Genomic DNA, 19849 nt, shown 5'->3' on the forward strand with positions numbered 1-19849 from the left:
TGGAGTTGTACTTCAGGATAAATTTCTACAAGTGGGATTTCTATGTTAAAGGGGAAATTTGTATGTGGTTTTGCCATGTTCTCCCCCAGCAATCTATGAGAACATCTGTTTTCTTATATCCTTACCAACTGAGTGTCTTGTCAGATTTTTTTTTGCCAACATAATGAATGAGAAATGATATCTCAATATGCTTCAGTAATTTAGTTATCTCTTGTTATCTACATCATTTTATGTGTTTAAAACCATCATTATGTATTTCTTTGTGAATTTTCTGTTCATACCTCATGCCTATTTTTCTATAGTATTTTTGGTCTTCCTTTTCTCCACTGTTAGAAGGTTTTTAAGAAGTAAATTTAAAATTATAGCCCTTTCCCTGTGATACATATTGGGAATATTAAATCCCATTTTGTCATTTGTCTTTTGACTTTGCTTATAGTGTTTTGTCATATAAAACATTTTTATGAGGGTGCCTCAGTGGCTCAGTGGGGTAAGCCTCTGCTTTCAGCTCAGGTCATGATCTCAGGGTCCTGGGACTGAGCCCCACACTAGGCTCTCTGCTCAGCAGAGAGTCTGCTTCTCCATCTCACTCTCCCTCTGTGCTCTCCTCCCTGCCTCTCTCTCTCTCAAATACATAAATAAATCATGAAAGAAAAGAAAAAAAGAAAAGTGGAGACAACTAATTCAAGAAGTTTTGCTATGAATGGAAACAAGAAAAGGGAACAATGGATGAAGGGACTATGGAGACAAAGAAGTTTTTTTCTTTTTTAATAGGTGATATGAAGGCATTTTGTGAACTGATGGGAATGAGTCAAAAGATGGGGAAAAATTGATGATGTAGCAGAATAAAAAGATAATTGAGTGAGTCCTTGAAAGGGCAAGAAAGAGGGTCCGGAACACAACTGGCAGCGTTGGCTTTTGACAGGGACAGGAACAGTTGTTCCAGTGTGAGAGAAGAAAGGCAGAGAGTGTGAGCCTTGCTATGGAGAGACTGGGGTACTTGGTAGTGGGAAGAAGGGGAAAGGCCTCTCAGTTTTCTTTCTTCTACCACAACATAGCTGAGGTCATCAACACAAAAGCTATGCCTACTATTACCTATAAGGTGCGTAAAGGAAGTAAGCTATAGTCTCTTGATAGTCTTGCCTAAGATATGCTTTTAGTTATCTCTTGCCTTTTAGCAAACGACTTCCAGACTTACGGGGCTTAGAACAATTGATTATTTCTCACCATTCTGTGAATTGACTCGGTGGATCCTGTTGTGTTGGTTGAGGCACTGAGAATGGTAGGAATGTCCCAGATGGCCTCACCCTCATGGCTGACAGTTGGTAATGGCCTTGTTTTTCCTGCCTGTGGGCCTCTCCACACAGAGGCTTAAGCTTCCTCATGTCATGGCAGCCTCAAGCGAGAAGCACTTCCTACATGTTGAACTGCTTGGCTGTTTGGAAGGCATTCAATATTGGGGAGTTTTCAGCTTCTGGAGTCACATTTTTAAATTTACCCTTAAAATCTATAGCTGGGAAGCCGTATCCATATTTTGTCTTGCTAATTAAAACTGTCTGATAATAATTCTTTTTTTAGATTAATTTATTTATTATAGAGAGTGTGAGCGAGAGAAAGAGCGTGCAAGTAGGGGAAGGGGCAGACGGAGAGAATCTCCAGGCAGAATCCCCACTGAGCTTGGAGCACAGGGCTGGATCCCACTACCCATGAATGGTCGGACACTTAAAGGGCTGAGCCACCCAGGTGCCCCACGAATTCTTAACACTAGCAACAACACCTGAGATTTTTCTTAGACCCAGAAAAGAGGCAAAGCTTCATTTCTCTTTTGGTGACTTGCATTTCTTTTTCCAGGTAGAAAACTGCCACCTGTCACCAAGATTCCTCTTATTTTTCCATGCACATGACAGATTTATCCTGAATGCAAAATGTTAAAGTCCCATTTTCCCCCCATACTAGTTACAGAATTTTTTGGATGACTTGTCATATACAAAAAATAAGGGGAGCATTGAAAGAATGATTGCACGTAGGGGAAATGAAGAGCTCTTGCTTCTGACTTCATGGATTGAAACATAGTCAATGTGAAATTAGACTCAAAGCTTTGTGTTCCAGAGAGAATGGTGAAAAGGAAAGGTGAAAAAGTTGTACGTTCATGAGTAAGAAACAGGGGAGACAGGAAAGTATGAAAGAGAGCTAACTGATAGACATTTTAAAAATGTATCTTCTGGGAAGAGCCACTTGGCCCCTCTAGGTTTCCAATAAAAAAACAAGCAAACCCTGAATTGTATACATTAAAATTCATTTTAAAGGGCATTCTGCTTTTCCCTGGACATATCACAAAATTGCAAACTGAAAAATACCTGAAGCTCCACTGAAAACATGTCATTTTGGTGAGGAAGTGATCGATAGGGAAGAGAGCCCATGTGAGACTACAGACATTGTAAATCTATGCCTGTACTGTTATGTTTACTAGAAATCATGGTTCTGACTTGGAAAACTTTACCTCTTTCTGGAATGTATAGCACTTTCTCTACTTTTGCCTGCAAAATATCCTTTCAAGACCTTGTGAACTTCTTTCACATTTCAGGTCCCCTGCAGGGCATGTCCAATAAAACTTTCCACAATGATGGAAATCTTTATTTTCCCTGTTTAAAATAGTAATCTGTAGTCACATATGGTGACTGAGCACTTGAAATGTGGTTAGAGCAAGTGAGGAACAGAATTTAACATTTTATTTAGTTTTAATTGCTTACAGTCAATTTTTAAAGAGCCACATGTGGGGAGTAGCTACCATGTTGGACAGGAAAGCCTGGGTGTCTCACTTGTTGATTGCAAAATTCTGCTCACCTCTTTTTTTCTCAGAATCTGAAAAAACTGAACTGCAATATCATAATTCAGTAGAAGATATTGCCCTATCATAATTTTTATTCCTAGTAATTTGATTAATGTCTCTATTCCTCATTGGATCACAAGCTCTTAGGGGTGAAGACTAAGTTTGTTTTTTCTCACTTTTATGTTATACTTAGCACATAGTCCAGTAGCTGGAATATAAGAGATATTCAATAAATAAATTAGCCCATGAATGAATTTAAAAGCATCCATATATCTTTGGTATAAATGATGCTTCCACTACCTACTGTGTGTGTGTGTGTGTGTGTGTGTGTGTGTGTGTGTGTGTGTGTGTGAGTGAAAGAGAGAGACAGAGACACACACAGAGACACAGAGTCAGAGAGAGGTTTCTAGAGAAGGATCTAAAGAAGTGACCAGAAGACCAAGGCCAGCTCATTACAGAGTTAGAATTGGCTACAGAGTACTTTGGAATCAGAAAATTGGCTTTTTTAATAACAAGACTCTTTTTAAGCATTCACTATATGCCAGACAATATCCAAAGTACTTTACATGAAGTATCTTATGTCATCCTAAGATGACCCTGTGGAGTGAGTACTGTTATTAACCCCATTTACAGATGGCACAGAGGAAAAGAGGAGTCACTTACCAAGGTAAGTAGCAGAACAAGCATTCAAACGCAAGCTGTCTGACTTCAGAGCCTACCTTCTCAACCACAGTGCTGTATTGCTTTCTGTTTGATTGTGTCCATATGGTGATAGAAGCTTAGTGACCTCAAATGTCTGCATCAAGCTTTTGTCTAAATTTAAGCCTCAGTAAGCCAGTGTCTCCTGGAGGTTTAGGCCTCTTTCCAGTGGTGCAGGTGGAAGGAGGTGGAGATAGTAGAACCGAGAATAATAGGATATGAAAATCTGCCCAGGATTTCTTTTCTAAGCAAACAAACAAATATTTTTACTTTTAGTTCTTTTTTTTTTTTTTTTTTTTTGCCTTTTACATAGTCAAGGGGAAATAAATGCTTTTCTTTAATAAAACAAAGCACAAAATAATCAACCTCACCCCTCCAAATCCCTGTTCTAATAAGAAAGATCAATGAAAGCTTGAAACCTCAGAGTTACTGCAGCCCGACTGTGAATTCTAGTTCTATTTAGCTTACCCTCCACCCCTTCCCTCAACTCTATCACCTACTTAGTGCTCCATACATCATCCATAGTTGATATTTCTACTTAGTTGTTTAATTGTTTCCTATAAGGACAGCTCCTCTTGCTGTATTAATTATACTCTTGGTGCCCCACTCCAGCCATTTCCACATACCATCCCACCCCCCACCAGATTCACTCTCCCCCCTGCCCAGCCCTGCTCTGAACCATGTAGGACCAACCTCGGTGGGCTATCACCTCTGGCTTCAGGTGGGCTCAGCAGAAGCTTGGCATAGGGGTAGGAAGAAGAAGAAGAAAGAAATGGGGGACTTCTTCTCTCTCCTTTTCCCCTACTTCGGTGGTCTTGTCCTCGCTGCCAACAACACCCCCCATTTTGTTCCAGCACTCCCTGGGATCCTGGAACCCTCTCCTCACCTTGCCCCTGCATGTCTAGGGAAGGGAAGGTTTCCACAAACTCTGCCTTGACCTACCTGCTGTTTCTTTCTTTCTTTTCTTTTCTTTTTTTAACGATTTTGGTTATTTATGACAGAGAGGGATAGTAAGAGAGGGAACACAAGCACAGGGGAGCAGTAGAGAGAGAAGCAGGCTCCCTGGGGCTCGATCCAAGGACACTGGGATCATGACCTGACCAGAAGGTAGATGCTTAATGACTGAGTCACCCAGAGGCCCCATACTTGTTTTTTCTTTTAACTCTGCCCACATCCTTGTAAATAGTCCCTTTAGTAAATTATTTTCAGTAAACTGTTTCAAGTAGAATATTATTTCCTGGTTGGGATCCTGCTCGATCTATTTCCCCCTTGGTAGTCTTTCAAATTTCTTAAAGGCATGGAGGAAGCCTGGATTTCCGAATAGGTGTAAGATTAAATAGGCTTCAGGTGGACTGTCCCACAGATTGGATCATGAGATTTTATCCCTCTGTTTCCAACCCCGTTCAGCGGAGAGAGACTCTGAATATGATGGACAGGCGAATCCTGTTATAGGTATCAGAGATAGCTCATCTGCCTTTTTTACAGCTTGATGAAATGAACTCAAGATTATTCACTGCCCTGGGACTGATCATCCAGGAACCTTGTGATTACTAAATGGGTTTCCTAGGTAACTTGATCCAGAAAAAGGTATACCTTGGAGGGTGGACACCAGCATTCCAGACCCGAAAAAGGATAGTCTTCTCTTATATTCATCATATTGTCATTTTTACAGAGGGAAAGAAAAAAGAATACAGTTTTCCATCTTTCCCTTTCCACAAACATACTACCCTTTTACTTTCTGGCTTGCATTTCTCAAATATGTATCTTCTGCTGTTTGTTCTGTGTTGTTTACAGCTTGAGTTTTATGTTAAAATGAAGATTCCTGTTATCCAAATCTATAAGCTAATCCGTTTGTCTACTTGGACACTATCTACATCCCTGTCTTCATTTCGGTTATAATACAAGGATCGCTTTTCCTGTCAAAGAGCAGCACTACCCCCGCCATGCCCATCTTCTCTTGTCTTCTGAAGGACCTCCCTCTTCACTTATGCCCTTTCTCCCACAACAATGTCTTCCTTCTTACTGGAACAGTCCCATCAGCGTATAAGCATCCTCTAGCATCTCCTGTTTTGGTGAAAACATTCCCTTGACTCCACATCCCCCTCCAATTAGTGCTTCATTTCTCTGCTTGTCTGCCCAGCAAAACTTTTTGAAAAAGTTGTTTTTACTGGCTGCCACCACTTCCTTACCTTTCATTGACTCCATCCTGGCTTCCTTCCAGGAAGCCATCACTCCACTGAAAAAACTGTAGTCAAGGTCACAAGTGAACTCCACGTTGGTGAATTCTACTGCTCTCTCTCATCCTCAGTCTCTGATAAACACTGGACACAGTTGCCCAGCCTGTCTTTAGAATACTTTTTCACTTGGCTTCCATGGCACCATACTCTCAGTCTCCTTTCCTGACTCTTCCTCTATTCAATCGCTAAATGTTGGGTTGCTCCAGGGCTGAGTTCTAGACTAACGCTACCCCCATGTGGCTAGTGTGAAATAAGATTTGCTGTCAGCATAAAATGCACTCTGAATTTCACAGACTTAATGTGAAAAAAAGTATATAAAATATCTCATTAAAATTTATTCTATCGGTTGAAATAATATTTCGCATATATTTGTGGGTTTTTTTTTTTAAGAGAGAGAGAGAGCGGGTGGGGGAGGGGCAGGGTGAGAAAGAGAGAGAGAGAGAGAGAGAGAGAGAGAGAATCTCAAGCATATTCCACACCCAATGCAAAGCCTCATGCAGGGGTCGATCCCATGACCCAAAGGTCATGACTAGAGCCCAATTAAGAGTCAGACGAACAACTGACTGAGCCACTCAGGCACCCCAGGATATATTGGGTTATTAAAATTCATGTCATCTGTTTTCTTTACTTTTTAAATAGGCTATAAGAAAATTCAAAATTATATAGTATCTGACATATATTTCTATCAGACAGTAGTTCAAGATCATTTTCCCAACCAGATTTCTCATTTCATCATTATCCAGTTCCATAGCTTTACATAACATCTATATGTTGACTCCCCAGTTCAAACCTTTAACTCTGACCTCTGGTTTGAGGACTTAACTGTGCAGCTTAACTGTGCAGCTGATACTTCCATCTGAATGTCTAATAGGTATCTGAGATGTTTGCATGTCAAAACTGGAATCTTCTGTTCCCTCCAGCCCCATTACGTTACTTGCTAAGTTTCCCATCTCGATCTGTCCAGTTACTCAAGCCAAAATTTGAGTCATCCTCAATCACTTCATTTTCTGTACTCACTTCACCCCATCTTCTAGCAAGCCTTGTTGGTTCTACCTTCAAATTACATTTTGAATTCCACCCATTTTTCATCTCCTCTGCCACTACCCCAGTCTAAGCCACTGTCACCTCCTACCCACAGTACTATAACAGCTTACTAACTGCTCTCTTTGCTTCCACTCTTGTGATCATTACAGTCTCTGCCCCACATCTGAGACTGATCTCTTTGTACATAAACCAGACCATGCCATTCCCCTTACTTATGCCCCCCGGTGACTTCCCATTGTACTCAGAATAAAATCCAACCTATCATAGGTTGACAAGGCTCAGCCTACGTCTTATCCCTACCGATATCCCTAACCTCGTTCCATGCCACACTTTCCCCTTGCTATAACAATTTCCAACGCTGCTGGCCTTCCTTCCATACTTTGATCATGTTGAGTTTGTTATTTTCTCGGGCCCTCTGTATGGTGTTCTTCCCTCTGCCTCAAAAGCCCTGCTCCTTGAGCTCTGTATGATAACCCCTCTTCCTCCTTCAGATCTCAGCTCAAATAAATACTACCTTCTTAGAGAGACCCCTGCAAGTGGTAATCTGTCCAAGTCACTTCCAATCTAGTCATACTCACAACCTCTCTCTTCCTCTTTTCTTTCTCTTCCTAAATTGTTTCATGTCATGTTTCCTTTTTAGCGTCTATCCCCCTTTAAGAGTCTAAGCATCTCAAGAGCAGGGATTTCCTGTGTTAAATGGATTTTTTAAGAGAAGGAATGAAAGAAACTTTTTTGGGAACTTCATATGGGAATGAATAATGTGGAATGTTTAAGAAACTAAGGCCCAGCTTAAGGAGATGATGCATTAGGCCATAATAGGTATTAACCCCTTAGTGGAATTGAACTTGTCATTTTTAGCAGACATTGAGGACCTAGCATTTGCATGGCAAAATTCTTTCTGCCCTCAGAATTGGGAGAGCTGAAAGAATGGTGGGTCACTGAGCCTGAGAGGTAAAGAAGAAGGTGACCTTACAGGATAAAATTGTGTGTGTGTTTGCAGAGGGGGCAGGGAGAGGTCAAGGGCAAGTGCTAGCTCCTGACTTACACTTTACCTAGATTTTAGCTCTAACTAAAAGGAACCATGACAATTATTTCTTTAGCATCTGGGCCAGTGTGGATAGTAGGTTTTCAATAAATGCTTTCTGGGAGAATGAATAAATGAGCTTGTGAATTGGAAAGAAAATTCAGGAAAGGTAAAGTCTTAACATTTCTGACCTAGAAATTATGAGACAGAGACAAGGTTGCTTTGGACACTCTAAGGCACACTAGCCTGAGGATTTAGGAATAAAAGAACACTTTCTTCTCCTCATCCTACTTCACTCCCCCAGAGTCGAATCAACCTCAGAGTTCCTGTTGACCTCAGGAGAGGATTCCAAATACACAAATCAGGAAAACAGAGGGAGGCAAATTTTCGAATGTTAACCAGTAAGAACGTGCAGCTTGAGGACATCTCATTTTCCCCCCAATCTCAATTAGATATACTCGGACATATGAAAGAAAACCACTGATGGTGTGAAATGCGAACATATTATTCGACTGTGATGATATAAACCTGATAGTCTCTGTCCAGATGATACCTCTGCTGTGATCTATTTTAGGCAGCTTCTGGATTTGAATCTAAAAGTGATCTCTGGAAAAGAGATAATAATTTGGACTCACATAGCACTTTTCATATAAAGGTCTCCAAGCACTTTACAAAGAAATAAGTATTATTATCCCAGATGGAAGAACTCGGACAGAGGGATTGCTGCCCTTTTCATCAAATTGGACAGTGGAAACCCTTGGACTCCTGACATAGCCCCCAGCTAGAAATGATTGAATCATGCCCTCTCTTCATTGGGAACTGGGCCTATCCATGATGTGACTTCCTATAAATTCATACATGCACAAATGCATAGATATATACATACATATATAAAGTAGAACATCAGGCTCTACTCTTAAGAATTTTAGCATATGTTCGAAACAACTGAAAATGGGTAGTTTTAAAACTGCTGAGTCGGGGGTAAAGTCTACCTACCTAAAATAAGAAAAGTGGTCAGTCTAGGTGGACTAATAATAGCTAACATGAGCCAGGCATTGTTTTAAGTAGGCTACACATATTATTATATTTAAGACTCAAACAATTGTAATGTTGTTACACTCTACCTATTTCATTTTATAGTTGAGGCAACTGAGACACAGAGAAGTGAAGTAACTTGGCCAAAATGTCAGTTTAGCAAGTGGCAGAGCTGGAATTCTGACCTGAGCCCATCGTCCACATGCTTGGCCGGGAACTCTATGCTGGGTACTGTAAAGCATGTTGCATGAATTGTCTCACTGAATCCTCACCAAACCCCTAAAAGGTAGATACACCGTTGCCCCAGTATCACTGGGGGAATGAAACCAAGGCTGTAAAGGTGAAGCGACCTGCTCAAGCTCACGTTCTAGAAGGAGCAGAGCCAGGATTTTGAACCATGGTTGGAACAGCACCAGGCAAGGAGTTGGGCTGTTCATTCTGTTTCTGTCACTAACTAGGCTGTGTGACCTTGAGCAAATCAAATCATCTCTATGGCCTCTGTCTACTCTGTGAAAGGAGGACATCGGACCACATTGACGCCAAAGTTCTTTCCAGTGCTAATACTCTCAGATTCTCAATATCTGTTTTCTACTTAGTCCCTTGTTTGAAAATCCTTGGAGGAAAAGAAATTAACCACACAGAACCTGGGAGTGACTCTGGGAGCCAAATTTAGAAAACAGATCTCAAAAAGAGAAAAAAAGTTTACAGAAATGTATTAAGAAAACGAGACTATCCTGTCGTGTTGATCTTGACTGGTGAGACTCGGTGACTACATCAAGGTTGTACATGTCTCCTTGATGAGCCAGTTCTCCTGGTCATAGTGACTCGTGTGACCTGGTCTATTGGCCATTTCTGGCCACTGAACTGACTGAAGCTGGAAGGAGCCCATCTTGTGTAGGAGGGATCTGGAAGAAGAAGCCAAGCTTTTCATGTGGGTGTTCTATCTTGAATTCAGAATGTCTATACCATTCTGTCTACTTCTGTTTTTATTCTCAGTGATTATTATATAGTGACACAGCCTACTGTTACCATGAACCAGTTTTTTCACAATCTGGTGGGGAGCCATGCTATAGTCAACAGGTCTGGCTTTCTGTTTCTCCGTGTTATTCTATTCAAAAGTGTGAGCTTGACCCAAAGGAAATGTATTTATTATCTTAAAGACATATCTATATTCCCATGTTCATTGCAGTGTTGTTCACAATAGCCATGGTATTGAAACAACCCAAGTGTCCATCAGTGAACAAATGGATAAAGATGGGCTATATCTCACCCCACAAAATTATTATTATTCTGCCTTCAAAAAGAAGAAGATGCTGCCATTTGCAACACCATGGGTGAACCTGGAGGGCATTACGCTAGGTGAAACGAGCCAGACAAAGACAAAAACTGCATGGTGTCCTTTACGTGTGGAATCTTAAAACAAAACAAACCAAGTCAAAATAAAACAATGAAATAAAATGAAATTCAAGTCAGACTCATAGAAACAGAATAGAATGGTAGCTGCCCAGAGCTGGGAAGTGGGGAAGAGGGGGAGAGATTGGTAAATGGGTACAAACTTTCAGTTATAAAATGAATAAACTCTTAGGATCTAATGTATACATGGCAACTATAGTTGCTCACACTGTATTGTATAATTACAATGTGTTAATAGAATGAAACTTAAATATTCTTACCCCCCCAAAAATGGAAATATATGAGGTGGTGGATGTGTCAGTTAACTTGATTATAGGTATCCTTTTATAATGTATATGCGTATCAAACTATTGCCTTGTACACTTAAAATATCTTACAGTTTTGGGGAAGAGCAAGATGGTGGAGGAGGAGGAGACCTAAATATCATCGGGTCCCAGGAATTCAGCTAGATAGTTATCAAACCATTCTGAACACCTACAAACACAACAGGAGAGAGAAGAGAAGACAAGCAGCAATTCTAGGAACAGAAAATCGACCACTTTCCAGAAGGTAAGACGTGCAAAGAAGTGACGCCGAGGCGATGGGAAGATAGACTATGGTGGGGGCGGGGGGGCGGGGGAGGCGCTGGCTCCGGGCAAGCAGCTGAGCACAAAACGGAACTTTTAGAAGTCGGCTCCACTGAGGGGTGTGGCTCCAGAGGCTAAGGGGGGGGAGGAGGTGGAGCCCTCACAGGAACAGTGTGGTCTCAGGATCCGCGGGGTCACAAAAAAACTGGGGGTGCCTAGGTGTGACAGAGATCCCAAGTATCAGAGCGGTGAAGCTGGCTGTAGAGATGGAGCTGAGAAGTGGACTTTCAGCTCAGGGTTACCTTAAACCATGATCTGGGGCACAGTTGGGCCATTGCTTTTCAAAAAGGGACCTCACCTGCAGCAAATCCTGGGAGACTCACTTTCCTCCTCCAGGAGGGGTGGCGTGGGACCGTGCTGTAGCAATCTGCTGGGTGTGGAGACTCCAAACGGGACTGTGTGCCAGAGACAGAAACGCTTGGTCACAGGCCAGGTGAGCTCGGAGCTCGGCTGGAGAACAGGGAGACAGGAGTGATGGAGCGCTTTTCTCCAAGGGCGCACCGAGCAGTGGGGCCCTGAGCTCTCAGCTCCTCTGGGCGGGAGATTGGGAGGCCGCCATTTTCATTCCCATCCTCCAGAGCTCTATGGAAAGCGTTCAGGGAACAAAATCTCCCAAGAGTGAACCCAAGCAGGCTACTTAGCCTGGCCCCTGGCAAGAGTGGTGCAATTCCACCTCGGGCAAAGACATTTGAGAATCACTGCAACAAGCCCCTCCCACAGAAGATCAGGAAGAACATCCAGCCAAGACCAAGTTCACTGATCAATGAGAACCACAGAACTTCAGAGCAAGGGGAAAGCAACACATATAATTCACGACTTTTCCCCCATGATCCTTTAGTCTTTCAAAGTTAAATTTTTTTAATTTTATTTTTTTCTTATTCTATTTTTTAAAATTTTTCCTCTTTTCTATTTTAACATTTTAAACTATTTTATTTTATCAATACCTTTTAAGAATCTTTTAAAATTTTCATTGTTATACTCATATTCTATCCCTTTGTTGTATTTAACCTTATTTTCTATATACATATAGTTTTTTTTTTTTCTTTAAAATTTTGGCACATGGGGCACCTGGCTGGCTCAGTGGGTTAAAGCCCCTGCCTTCAGCTCAGGTCATGATCTCAGGGTCCTGGGATTGAGACCCGCATTGTGGGGGGGGTTCTCTGCTAAGCAGGGAGCCTGCTTTCTTCCTCTCTTTCTGCCTGCTTCTCTGCCTACTTGTGATCTCTGTCTGTCAAATAAATAAATAAAATCTTTAAAAAAAATTTGTGGGATACAATTTCTTCTAATAGATCAAAATATACCCTAAATCTAGCACATGGCTTTGTTCTAGTTTCCAGCCTGATCACAGTCTTTCCTCTTTTTTTTCCTTTTCCTTTTTCAACCAACTCCTTATCTTATCAATTCCTTTTTTAGAATCTTTTAAAATTTTCATCTTTACAGTCATATTCCATCCCTTCATTGTGTTTACATGAATAGCCAGAGGAATGTTGAAAAAGAAAACCAAAGTCAGCAGCATCACAATTCCAGACTTCAAGCTCTATAACAAAGCTGTAATTATCAAGACAGTATGGTACTGGCACAAAAACAGACACATAGATCAATGGAACATAATAGAGAGTCCAGAAATGGACCCTCAACTCTATGGTCAACTCATCTTCAACAAAGCAGGAAAGAATGTCCAATGGAAAAAAGACAGTCTCTTCAACAAATGGTGTTGGGGAAATTGGACAGCCACATGCAGAAGGATGAAACTGGACCATTTCCTTAGACTACACACAAAAATAGACTCAAAATGGATGAAAGATCTCAATGTGAGACAGGAATCCATCAAAATCCTTGAGGAGAATGTAGGCAGCAACCTCTTTGACCTCAGCTGCAGCAAATTCTTCCTAGAAATATCACCAAAAGCAAGGGAAGCAAGGACAAAAATGAACTGTTATGACTTCATCAAGATCAAAACTTTTGCACAGCAAAGGAAACTGTCAACAAAACCAAAAGACAACTGACAGAATGGGAGAAGATATTTGCAAATAACATATCAGATAAAGGGCTAGTAGCCAAAATTTATAAACAACTTATCAAACTCAACACCCAAAGAACAAAAATCCAACCAAGAAATGGGCAGAAGACATGAACAGACATTTCTGCAAAGAAGACATACAGAAGGCCAACAGACACATAAAAAGTGCTCCACATCACTTGGCATCAGGGAAATACAAATCAAAAACCACAGTGAGATATCACCTCATACCAGTCAGAATGGCTAAAATTAACAAGTCAGGAAACAACAGGTGTTGGCGAGGATGCGGAGAAAGGGGAGCCCTCCTGCACTATTGGTGGGAATGCAGGCTAGTGCAGCCACTCTGGAAAACAGTATGGAGGTTCCTCAAAAAGTTGAAAATAGAGCTACCCTATGACCCAGCAATCGCACTACTGGGTATTTACCCTAAAGATACAAATATAGTAACCCAAATGTTTACAGCAGCAATGTCCACAATAGCCAAACTATGGAAAGAACCTAGATGCCCATCAGCAGATGAATAGATAAAGAAGATGTGGTATTATATATACAATGGAATACTATGCAACCATCAAAAGACATGAAATCTTGCCATTTACAGCGATGTGAATGGAACTAGAGGGTATTATGCTGAGCGAAATAAGTCAATCAAAGAAAGACAATTATCATATGATCTCCCTGATATGAGGAAGTTGAGAGGCAATGTGGGGGATTTGGGGGGTAGGGAAGGAAAAAATGAAACAAGATGGGATTGGGAGGGAGACAAACCATAATAGATTCTTAATCTCACGAAACAAACTGAGGGTTGCTGGGGTGGTGGTGGGGGGGATAGGGTGGCTGGGTTATGAACATTGGGAAGGGTATGTGCTATGGGGAGTGCTGTGAATTGTGTAAGTCTGATGATTCACAGACCTGTACCCCTGGGGTAAATAATACATTATATGTTTATAAATAAATAAATAAATAAATATGTAAATATCTTACAGTTTTGTCAATTATACCTCCCTAAAGCTGAGAAAATAAAGATAAATGAAAGAGAGAGAAAAAACAAACAAACCAAAAAAAACCTTCCAAATGTGTGAGCTTGAGTTTGTGATAAACCTTGGCCCAGCCCTTGGCTTTGTGATCTTGGGAAAATCACTTAAATTCTCTCAGTGTCTCAATTTTCCTCATCTTTTTGTAAAGTGATACTTACACCCCTTGGTCTCCGGTGGCATATATTTCAAATAGTCTGCCACTGGTGGAAATGGTTGGGTGAGATTAGAGCCATCTCAGGTGACCACGTGGTGAGGGAGAGGGTTGGTGTGGTGGCGCACACAAAGCAGGTGTTTTGGCCATGGACAAGCCTGCATGGCAATCCCAACTCTGCCTGTCATTTGGGTGAGTTATTAAATCTCCAGAAGTCTCTCCAATTTGTAAAATGCAGCGTTGTTGAGATACAGATATATAAACATAAGCTCCTGACAGACAGTAGGCCATTAATAATGGTGGCTATCATTATTTTTTATCAATTACTGAATCACAATGAATAGTTAGCAGGTTCAGAATATGAAGGTTTATTTTCTAAAACATGCCTACTCATTCACTTTGATCCCTAGGGAAGAGCCAATACAGAATTGGGTTATCCAGCTAGGAAATTAAATCCCATGTTTCTCTATACTGAATGTTTGGGGCTAATACCAGAAGCTTATCCTCATTACACATCACACCTTGAGAATAGCTGGACAGGTACTTCTCTTCCCCTCAGAAGTCTCTGCATTAAGTCCCCACTCCTCTGACCACAGGAATTCTGGTAGTCTGTTGGGATCTCAAAATTTATCCGTTCTAAAGAGGGTAAAATTATCATGCACTAATTCACAATGCTTTTTAGCATGAGAATCTCATTTTTTTAAAAAAGATTTTATTTATTTGACAGAGAGAGGTAACACAAGCAGAGGAGCGGGAGAGGGAGAAGCAGGCTTCCTGCTGAGCAGGGAGCCCAATGCGGGGCTCGAACCCAGGACCCCAGGATCGTGACCTGAGCAGAAGGCAGATGCTCAATGACTGAGCTACACAGGCACCCAGAGAATCTCATTTAAAGGTAAAAATAATTTAAAGGAATCCCAAAAAGTAACAGTTCTATTTTAAGTAGCTTTTGATTGAGAACATACTTGATAAAAATTTAGCAATGGTGAGAAGTTAGAGGATCCTCCCAAACATTTTTTTTTTTTTTTTGAGTAGGTAGTATACAAACCTGATAGAAAATGCAGAAGGTACCAAAGGGAATAGTCCTTGCACTCCATGCCTCGGTCACTCAGTGTCCTTCCCAGAGCCAAGTGTTGTTGAAACACTGTGTCTGCTGTGTCCTTTCAAAGGTCATCTATGCTTTACAAATACTTACATATTTATCACTTAAAAAAAGACAAAAATAACAGATCTTTCCACTGTTCTTCATACTTATCAATGTCTTGTTATACTTTAAACAGGGTACGTGAAAAAAAGAGAGAAGAATGTGCATTTTTATTCATCACAGTGGCATCTGCTATTGAAAAGTTAGATTGCATTTATTAATATACCAAAAGTCCAAGTGTACATCAATTACAGAGCACCTAGAGATTCTCAGCTCTAAGTTTGGAAACCAGTAGTATAAGAAAGTTATCGATAATATTCAACATTAATTTTGGCCCCTACTTTGCATCAGGCATTGTTCTCAGCATTTTATACTTGTTATCTCACATAATCCACATCCTTCAAATCCTTCTCTTTCAGCTTAAATGTTATCTCCTTAGAGAAGCTTTCTATGATCCAAGGATACCTTCCCTCTTCCCTTTCCATTATTCCCTATCATTTCATCCTATTTCCTTCAGGAGATGAACCACTCTATGTAATTAGTTACCTATCTATCTGCTTGTTTACTGTTGTCTTCCCAACAGTACGTGTTTTACAAGCAAGGACAGAATCAGCTTGGCTCCTTGCACTATATCCAGTGGCCGGTACCATGTCTCAGAGGAGCCATTCATTGGATATTTATTAAATACATCATGAGCAAAAACCAACTTGACGAAGCAGACCCTATTATTATTTCTGTTATACAAATGAGGAAACCGAGGCCCAGAGACAAAAACAAGCTCATTCCAAAGTTAGTAAATGACAAAATTGGTTTGAAACCCAGCTCTGCTTGACCCCAGAGCCCAAGCTCTTTACCACCATTCTGTTGTCAGAAATGGAAGACTGAGTACAGTCCTGGATGTGTGTGATCTTGAATAAGTCACTTTTCCTCCCTTGGACTGTTTGCTCCACTGGAAAAGGAGAGGGTGGAATTAGCAATATTCCTCACAGAGGTGTTCTGTGATGTAGGAGATTGTGATCCATGAAAACGTAAAGGGGGACATTGAAGGGACCAAGAAGATTGGCCAGATGCCTGTAAGAGAGATAGATGACTTTTGATTCTTTTCTTCCTTCCCTCCTTTCCTCATGGAAGATTTGCTGATCTTTATTCTATGGCAGGCACTGTGTCAGACATCCCTTTGGATAGGGCTCCAAAGACTAATAGGACATGGTCCCTGCTGTTAAGGGACCTGGCCTGATGGGTCTAATGCAGACCCACTAACAGCTGCTTTTAGTGTAGGTCAGTGCCATAATAGTAACATGTATGAGGCACGTGGTTACATGGAAGAGGAAGGGATTAATTCCATCATGTCATATGTACAGTGCTCGGAATGGAACTGGATGTAAGGAAGGGAGGGATGAGGTGTAATGCTGAGCTGGGCCTTGGGGGAAGGAATAGTCTTCCAGATGGACAAGGCTAAGGTGAGGCTTCTGGACCCAGGAGACATTACAGGCAGAAACACAGGCACATTGTGCTGGATTCCTAGGGTAGGGGGTTGGCTCCCACGGTGCAGAGCTGGTTAGGTAGAGGGAGCCCAGACTCTTCAGCCTGGAATTGACTCCTGAGAGCAGAGGCGTGGCCAACTCATATTTACATTTTATTTTTAGCAAGATGACTCTGACTGTGGTAGGACAGGAGGAGGCTGATGAGGCCAACAGTGGGGAAACTGGTTAGGAGGTTTTGCAGTGGTTCAGGTGAGAGATGATGAGCACTTGGAACCTAAGGCATTCACAGCAGGGTGGGAGAGGAGCTAGATACATCGGAGATTTTTTTAAAAGGTAGAACAGAAGGACTTGGTGATTGATTGGATGAGGGAGAATAAGAGGAGACTAAGGGACTTATTGGAATGGATCAGGTGGCCAAATACAAAACACTGCCATGAACAATTATAGGGAATTTGGAGTGGGGTGGGAGAAATAATGCTGTTGTCTTTGTATATATTAAGTTTGAGGTGGCTCTTAGACAGCCAGCAGGAAAGGTATAGCTGTGTTCTTCCTTTACAGAATAGCAGTCCAAGCCTGAGCCAGACATCCCTGGGCCCATTTCCTGCTGGGCCCAGGCAGGGATAAAATTCTCCAAGACCTGAGTAGAATTCCTGAGCTCCACATCCTTCAAGGATATAAGCTGGAAATTGAAAACTCCCTAGATCCTTATTGATAGGAGGAGAACAGATTGTGGATTTGCTTTTTAAAATGGGACGTTGGCTCCAGTAGATCGAGCTCTCTTGTCCCTTGCAAGGACCAGACTTTAAAACAAAAGAAACCATTTCTTCTGGAGCAGCCTCTGGCCCTGACAGACTCTGGCTCTCGAGTTGGCTCCCAAGAAGCCCCCACTTGCTTTAGGGAACAGCTTTTCTAAAGAAGGTGAGGTTGTACGGCGTGTAGCCTGTCCAGCCTGGCCGCTGCTGAAAGCCCAGAGTCTTGGGCACTGGACCCTCGCCCAGTTTCAATGGGCGTCCTCAATGCCGAGAAAAGACTTCACGTAGCCCTAACTCTTTCCAAAATGACGCGTCTGGAACCCTTCTCCACCTCAACTCGGATCCCTAGAGCTCACTAGGCGGTGGCAGGGCCGAACACGTGGGCCCCATTAGGGGCCGGCCTCTAAGGTCCTCCCGGGGAAGGGGGTAATCTAGGAGGCGTAAGGCTCGCCCGCCACACCGAGCGTGGTAATCTCCCCGGCTGCTCCAGCCCCTGGCCAAAGGCAGGGACACGCCCTGTGCCCCACTCCCACGTTCATAGGACGGTGCCAGGATCTCTTTTCTCTACTCCGCCCTCTCCTCCCGCACTGTCCCACTGTCCTGCCCATAAATCGCAAGAGCAAAGGTAGCACGATTCCTGCGGGCCGCGACACCGGGCGCTAAAGCAGTGCAGTCCCGAGCTTCCCCTGCAGAAGCCGCGCTCCTCACTTGGTCCGGGGGTAGAGGGGGCGCGAGAGAGCAAGTGGGCGGGCGTCCTATTCTCCGCATCCTCCTCCAGGTCCTGGCGCGCAGGGTGGGAGCGCCGCGCCGCTCCGCGCTGCGCATCGCGGCCGGCTCGCCGCCTGCCCCCTGCCCTAGCTGGGCCGCCTCCCCCGGCTGCCGGTGGAGGGCTACGAGGCGCTAACGTTACGCTGTTTCCGGTTTTCTAGCGGGCTCTGTTTCCCCTCCCAAGGCGGCGGCGGCGGAGCGGCAGAGCCCCCCAAATGGCCTGGCCAGATGCGGCAGGTTTGCTGCTCAGCGCTGTCGCCGCCGCCACTGGAGAAGGCTCGGTGCAGCAGCTACAGCGACAGCAGCAGCAGCAGCAGCAGCAGCAGCAGCGAGAGGAGCAGCAGCAGCAGCAGCCGCAGCAGCAGCAGCGAGAGCAGCAGCAGCAACAGCCGCAGCAGCAGCAGCGAGAGCAGCAGCAGGAGCAGCAGCAGCAGCATCTCCTCCCGTCCCGCTGCGCCCCCAGAGCCGCGGCCGCCGCAACAGCCGCAGCCCCGCAGCCCCGCAGCCCCGAGAGCCGCCGCCCGCTCTCGAGCCGCAGCCGCCGGCGGCATGAGGCGCGACCCGGCCCCCGGCTTCTCCATGCTGCTCTTCGGTGTGTCGCTCGCCTGCTACTCGCCTAGCCTCAAGTCGGTGCAGGACCAGGCGTACAAGGCACCGGTGGTGGTGGAGGGCAAGGTACAGGGGCTGGCTCCGGCCAGCGGCTCCAGCTCCAACAGCACCCGCGAGCCACCCAGCTCGAGTCGGGTGGCACTGGTGAAGGTGCTGGACAAGTGGCCGCTCCGGAGCGGGGGGCTGCAGCGCGAGCAGGTGATTAGCGTGGGCTCCTGTGCGCCGCTCGAAAGGAACCAGCGCTACATCTTTTTCCTGGAGCCCACTGAGCAGCCCTTAGTCTTTAAGACGGCCTTTGCCCCTATCGACACCAACGGCAAAAACCTCAAGAAAGAGGTGGGCAAGATCCTGTGCACTGACTGCGGTGAGTCGCCCCCTCCCTCTCTGCTGGAGAAAGGGGGGAGGGGCGAGGTGGTGGAGAATGGGGGTGGGGCAGGGAGGTGCTGCAGGTGCCCAGGCCTGGCAGCGCCCGGCTGCTGGGGGTGGGGGGTGGGGCCGCCCCTGGGCAGGGCACCTGGCGCGGATGGGTGAGGGGGTGGGGGTTGGGGAGATGGAGGATCAGGCTCAAAGTGTGCCAGGGGTGGGGGGCGGGGGAAGGCGCTGGCCTGTGCCAGCAGCGATCTGCGGCTGATGTATAGCATGTAGAGCTGGAAAGCTGCCATCATAGCCCAGTAGCGGCAGGAAAAACGGCGAAGTCCGGGTGGTGCCGGCCCGAGGCTCGGTGAGTCAGGAGTGACCCTCGGAGGCCTTGCCGGCTCTGCTCCCATGGGCCTGCCTCGCTCCGACTGGCCAGGGTCTGCAGGAGCAGCTGGGCAGACTCCCAGGTCGTGAAGGCCTCCGCTTACAAGTTCTCCTAGGGAATGACGGCCCCCGCCCCCTCCTTCCTCTCCGGGGCTCCGGTTCTGCTCATCCCCACCGCTGGCGCAGGCAGAGTTGGACTTTTTCTGCTACTGTTTTCCGTCCTCCATGTGGCTCGGGGTGT

The 19849-nt window shown here is 44.2% G+C and overlaps 1 protein-coding gene across 5 annotated transcripts in view; it reads left to right on the top strand.

The window, feature by feature from the left end:
• The first annotated feature begins 18486 nt into the window (after nt 1-18486).
• LOC111141189 (neuregulin 2) overlaps nt 18487-19849 on the top strand; it is a 175617-nt gene continuing 174254 nt past the window's right edge. For all 5 annotated transcript variants that reach the window (XM_022493574.1, XM_022493575.1, XM_022493573.1 and 2 more), the window contains exon 1: nt 18487-19231. In XM_022493574.1, coding sequence (XP_022349282.1) covers nt 18487-19231 — 745 coding nt within the window. The remainder of the gene's footprint in view (nt 19232-19849) is intronic.

This window comes from Enhydra lutris, unplaced genomic scaffold, assembly GCF_002288905.1.
Source record: "Enhydra lutris kenyoni isolate GAN:26980312 unplaced genomic scaffold, ASM228890v2 scaffoldscaffold5, whole genome shotgun sequence".
NCBI lineage: Eukaryota > Metazoa > Chordata > Mammalia > Carnivora > Mustelidae > Enhydra > Enhydra lutris.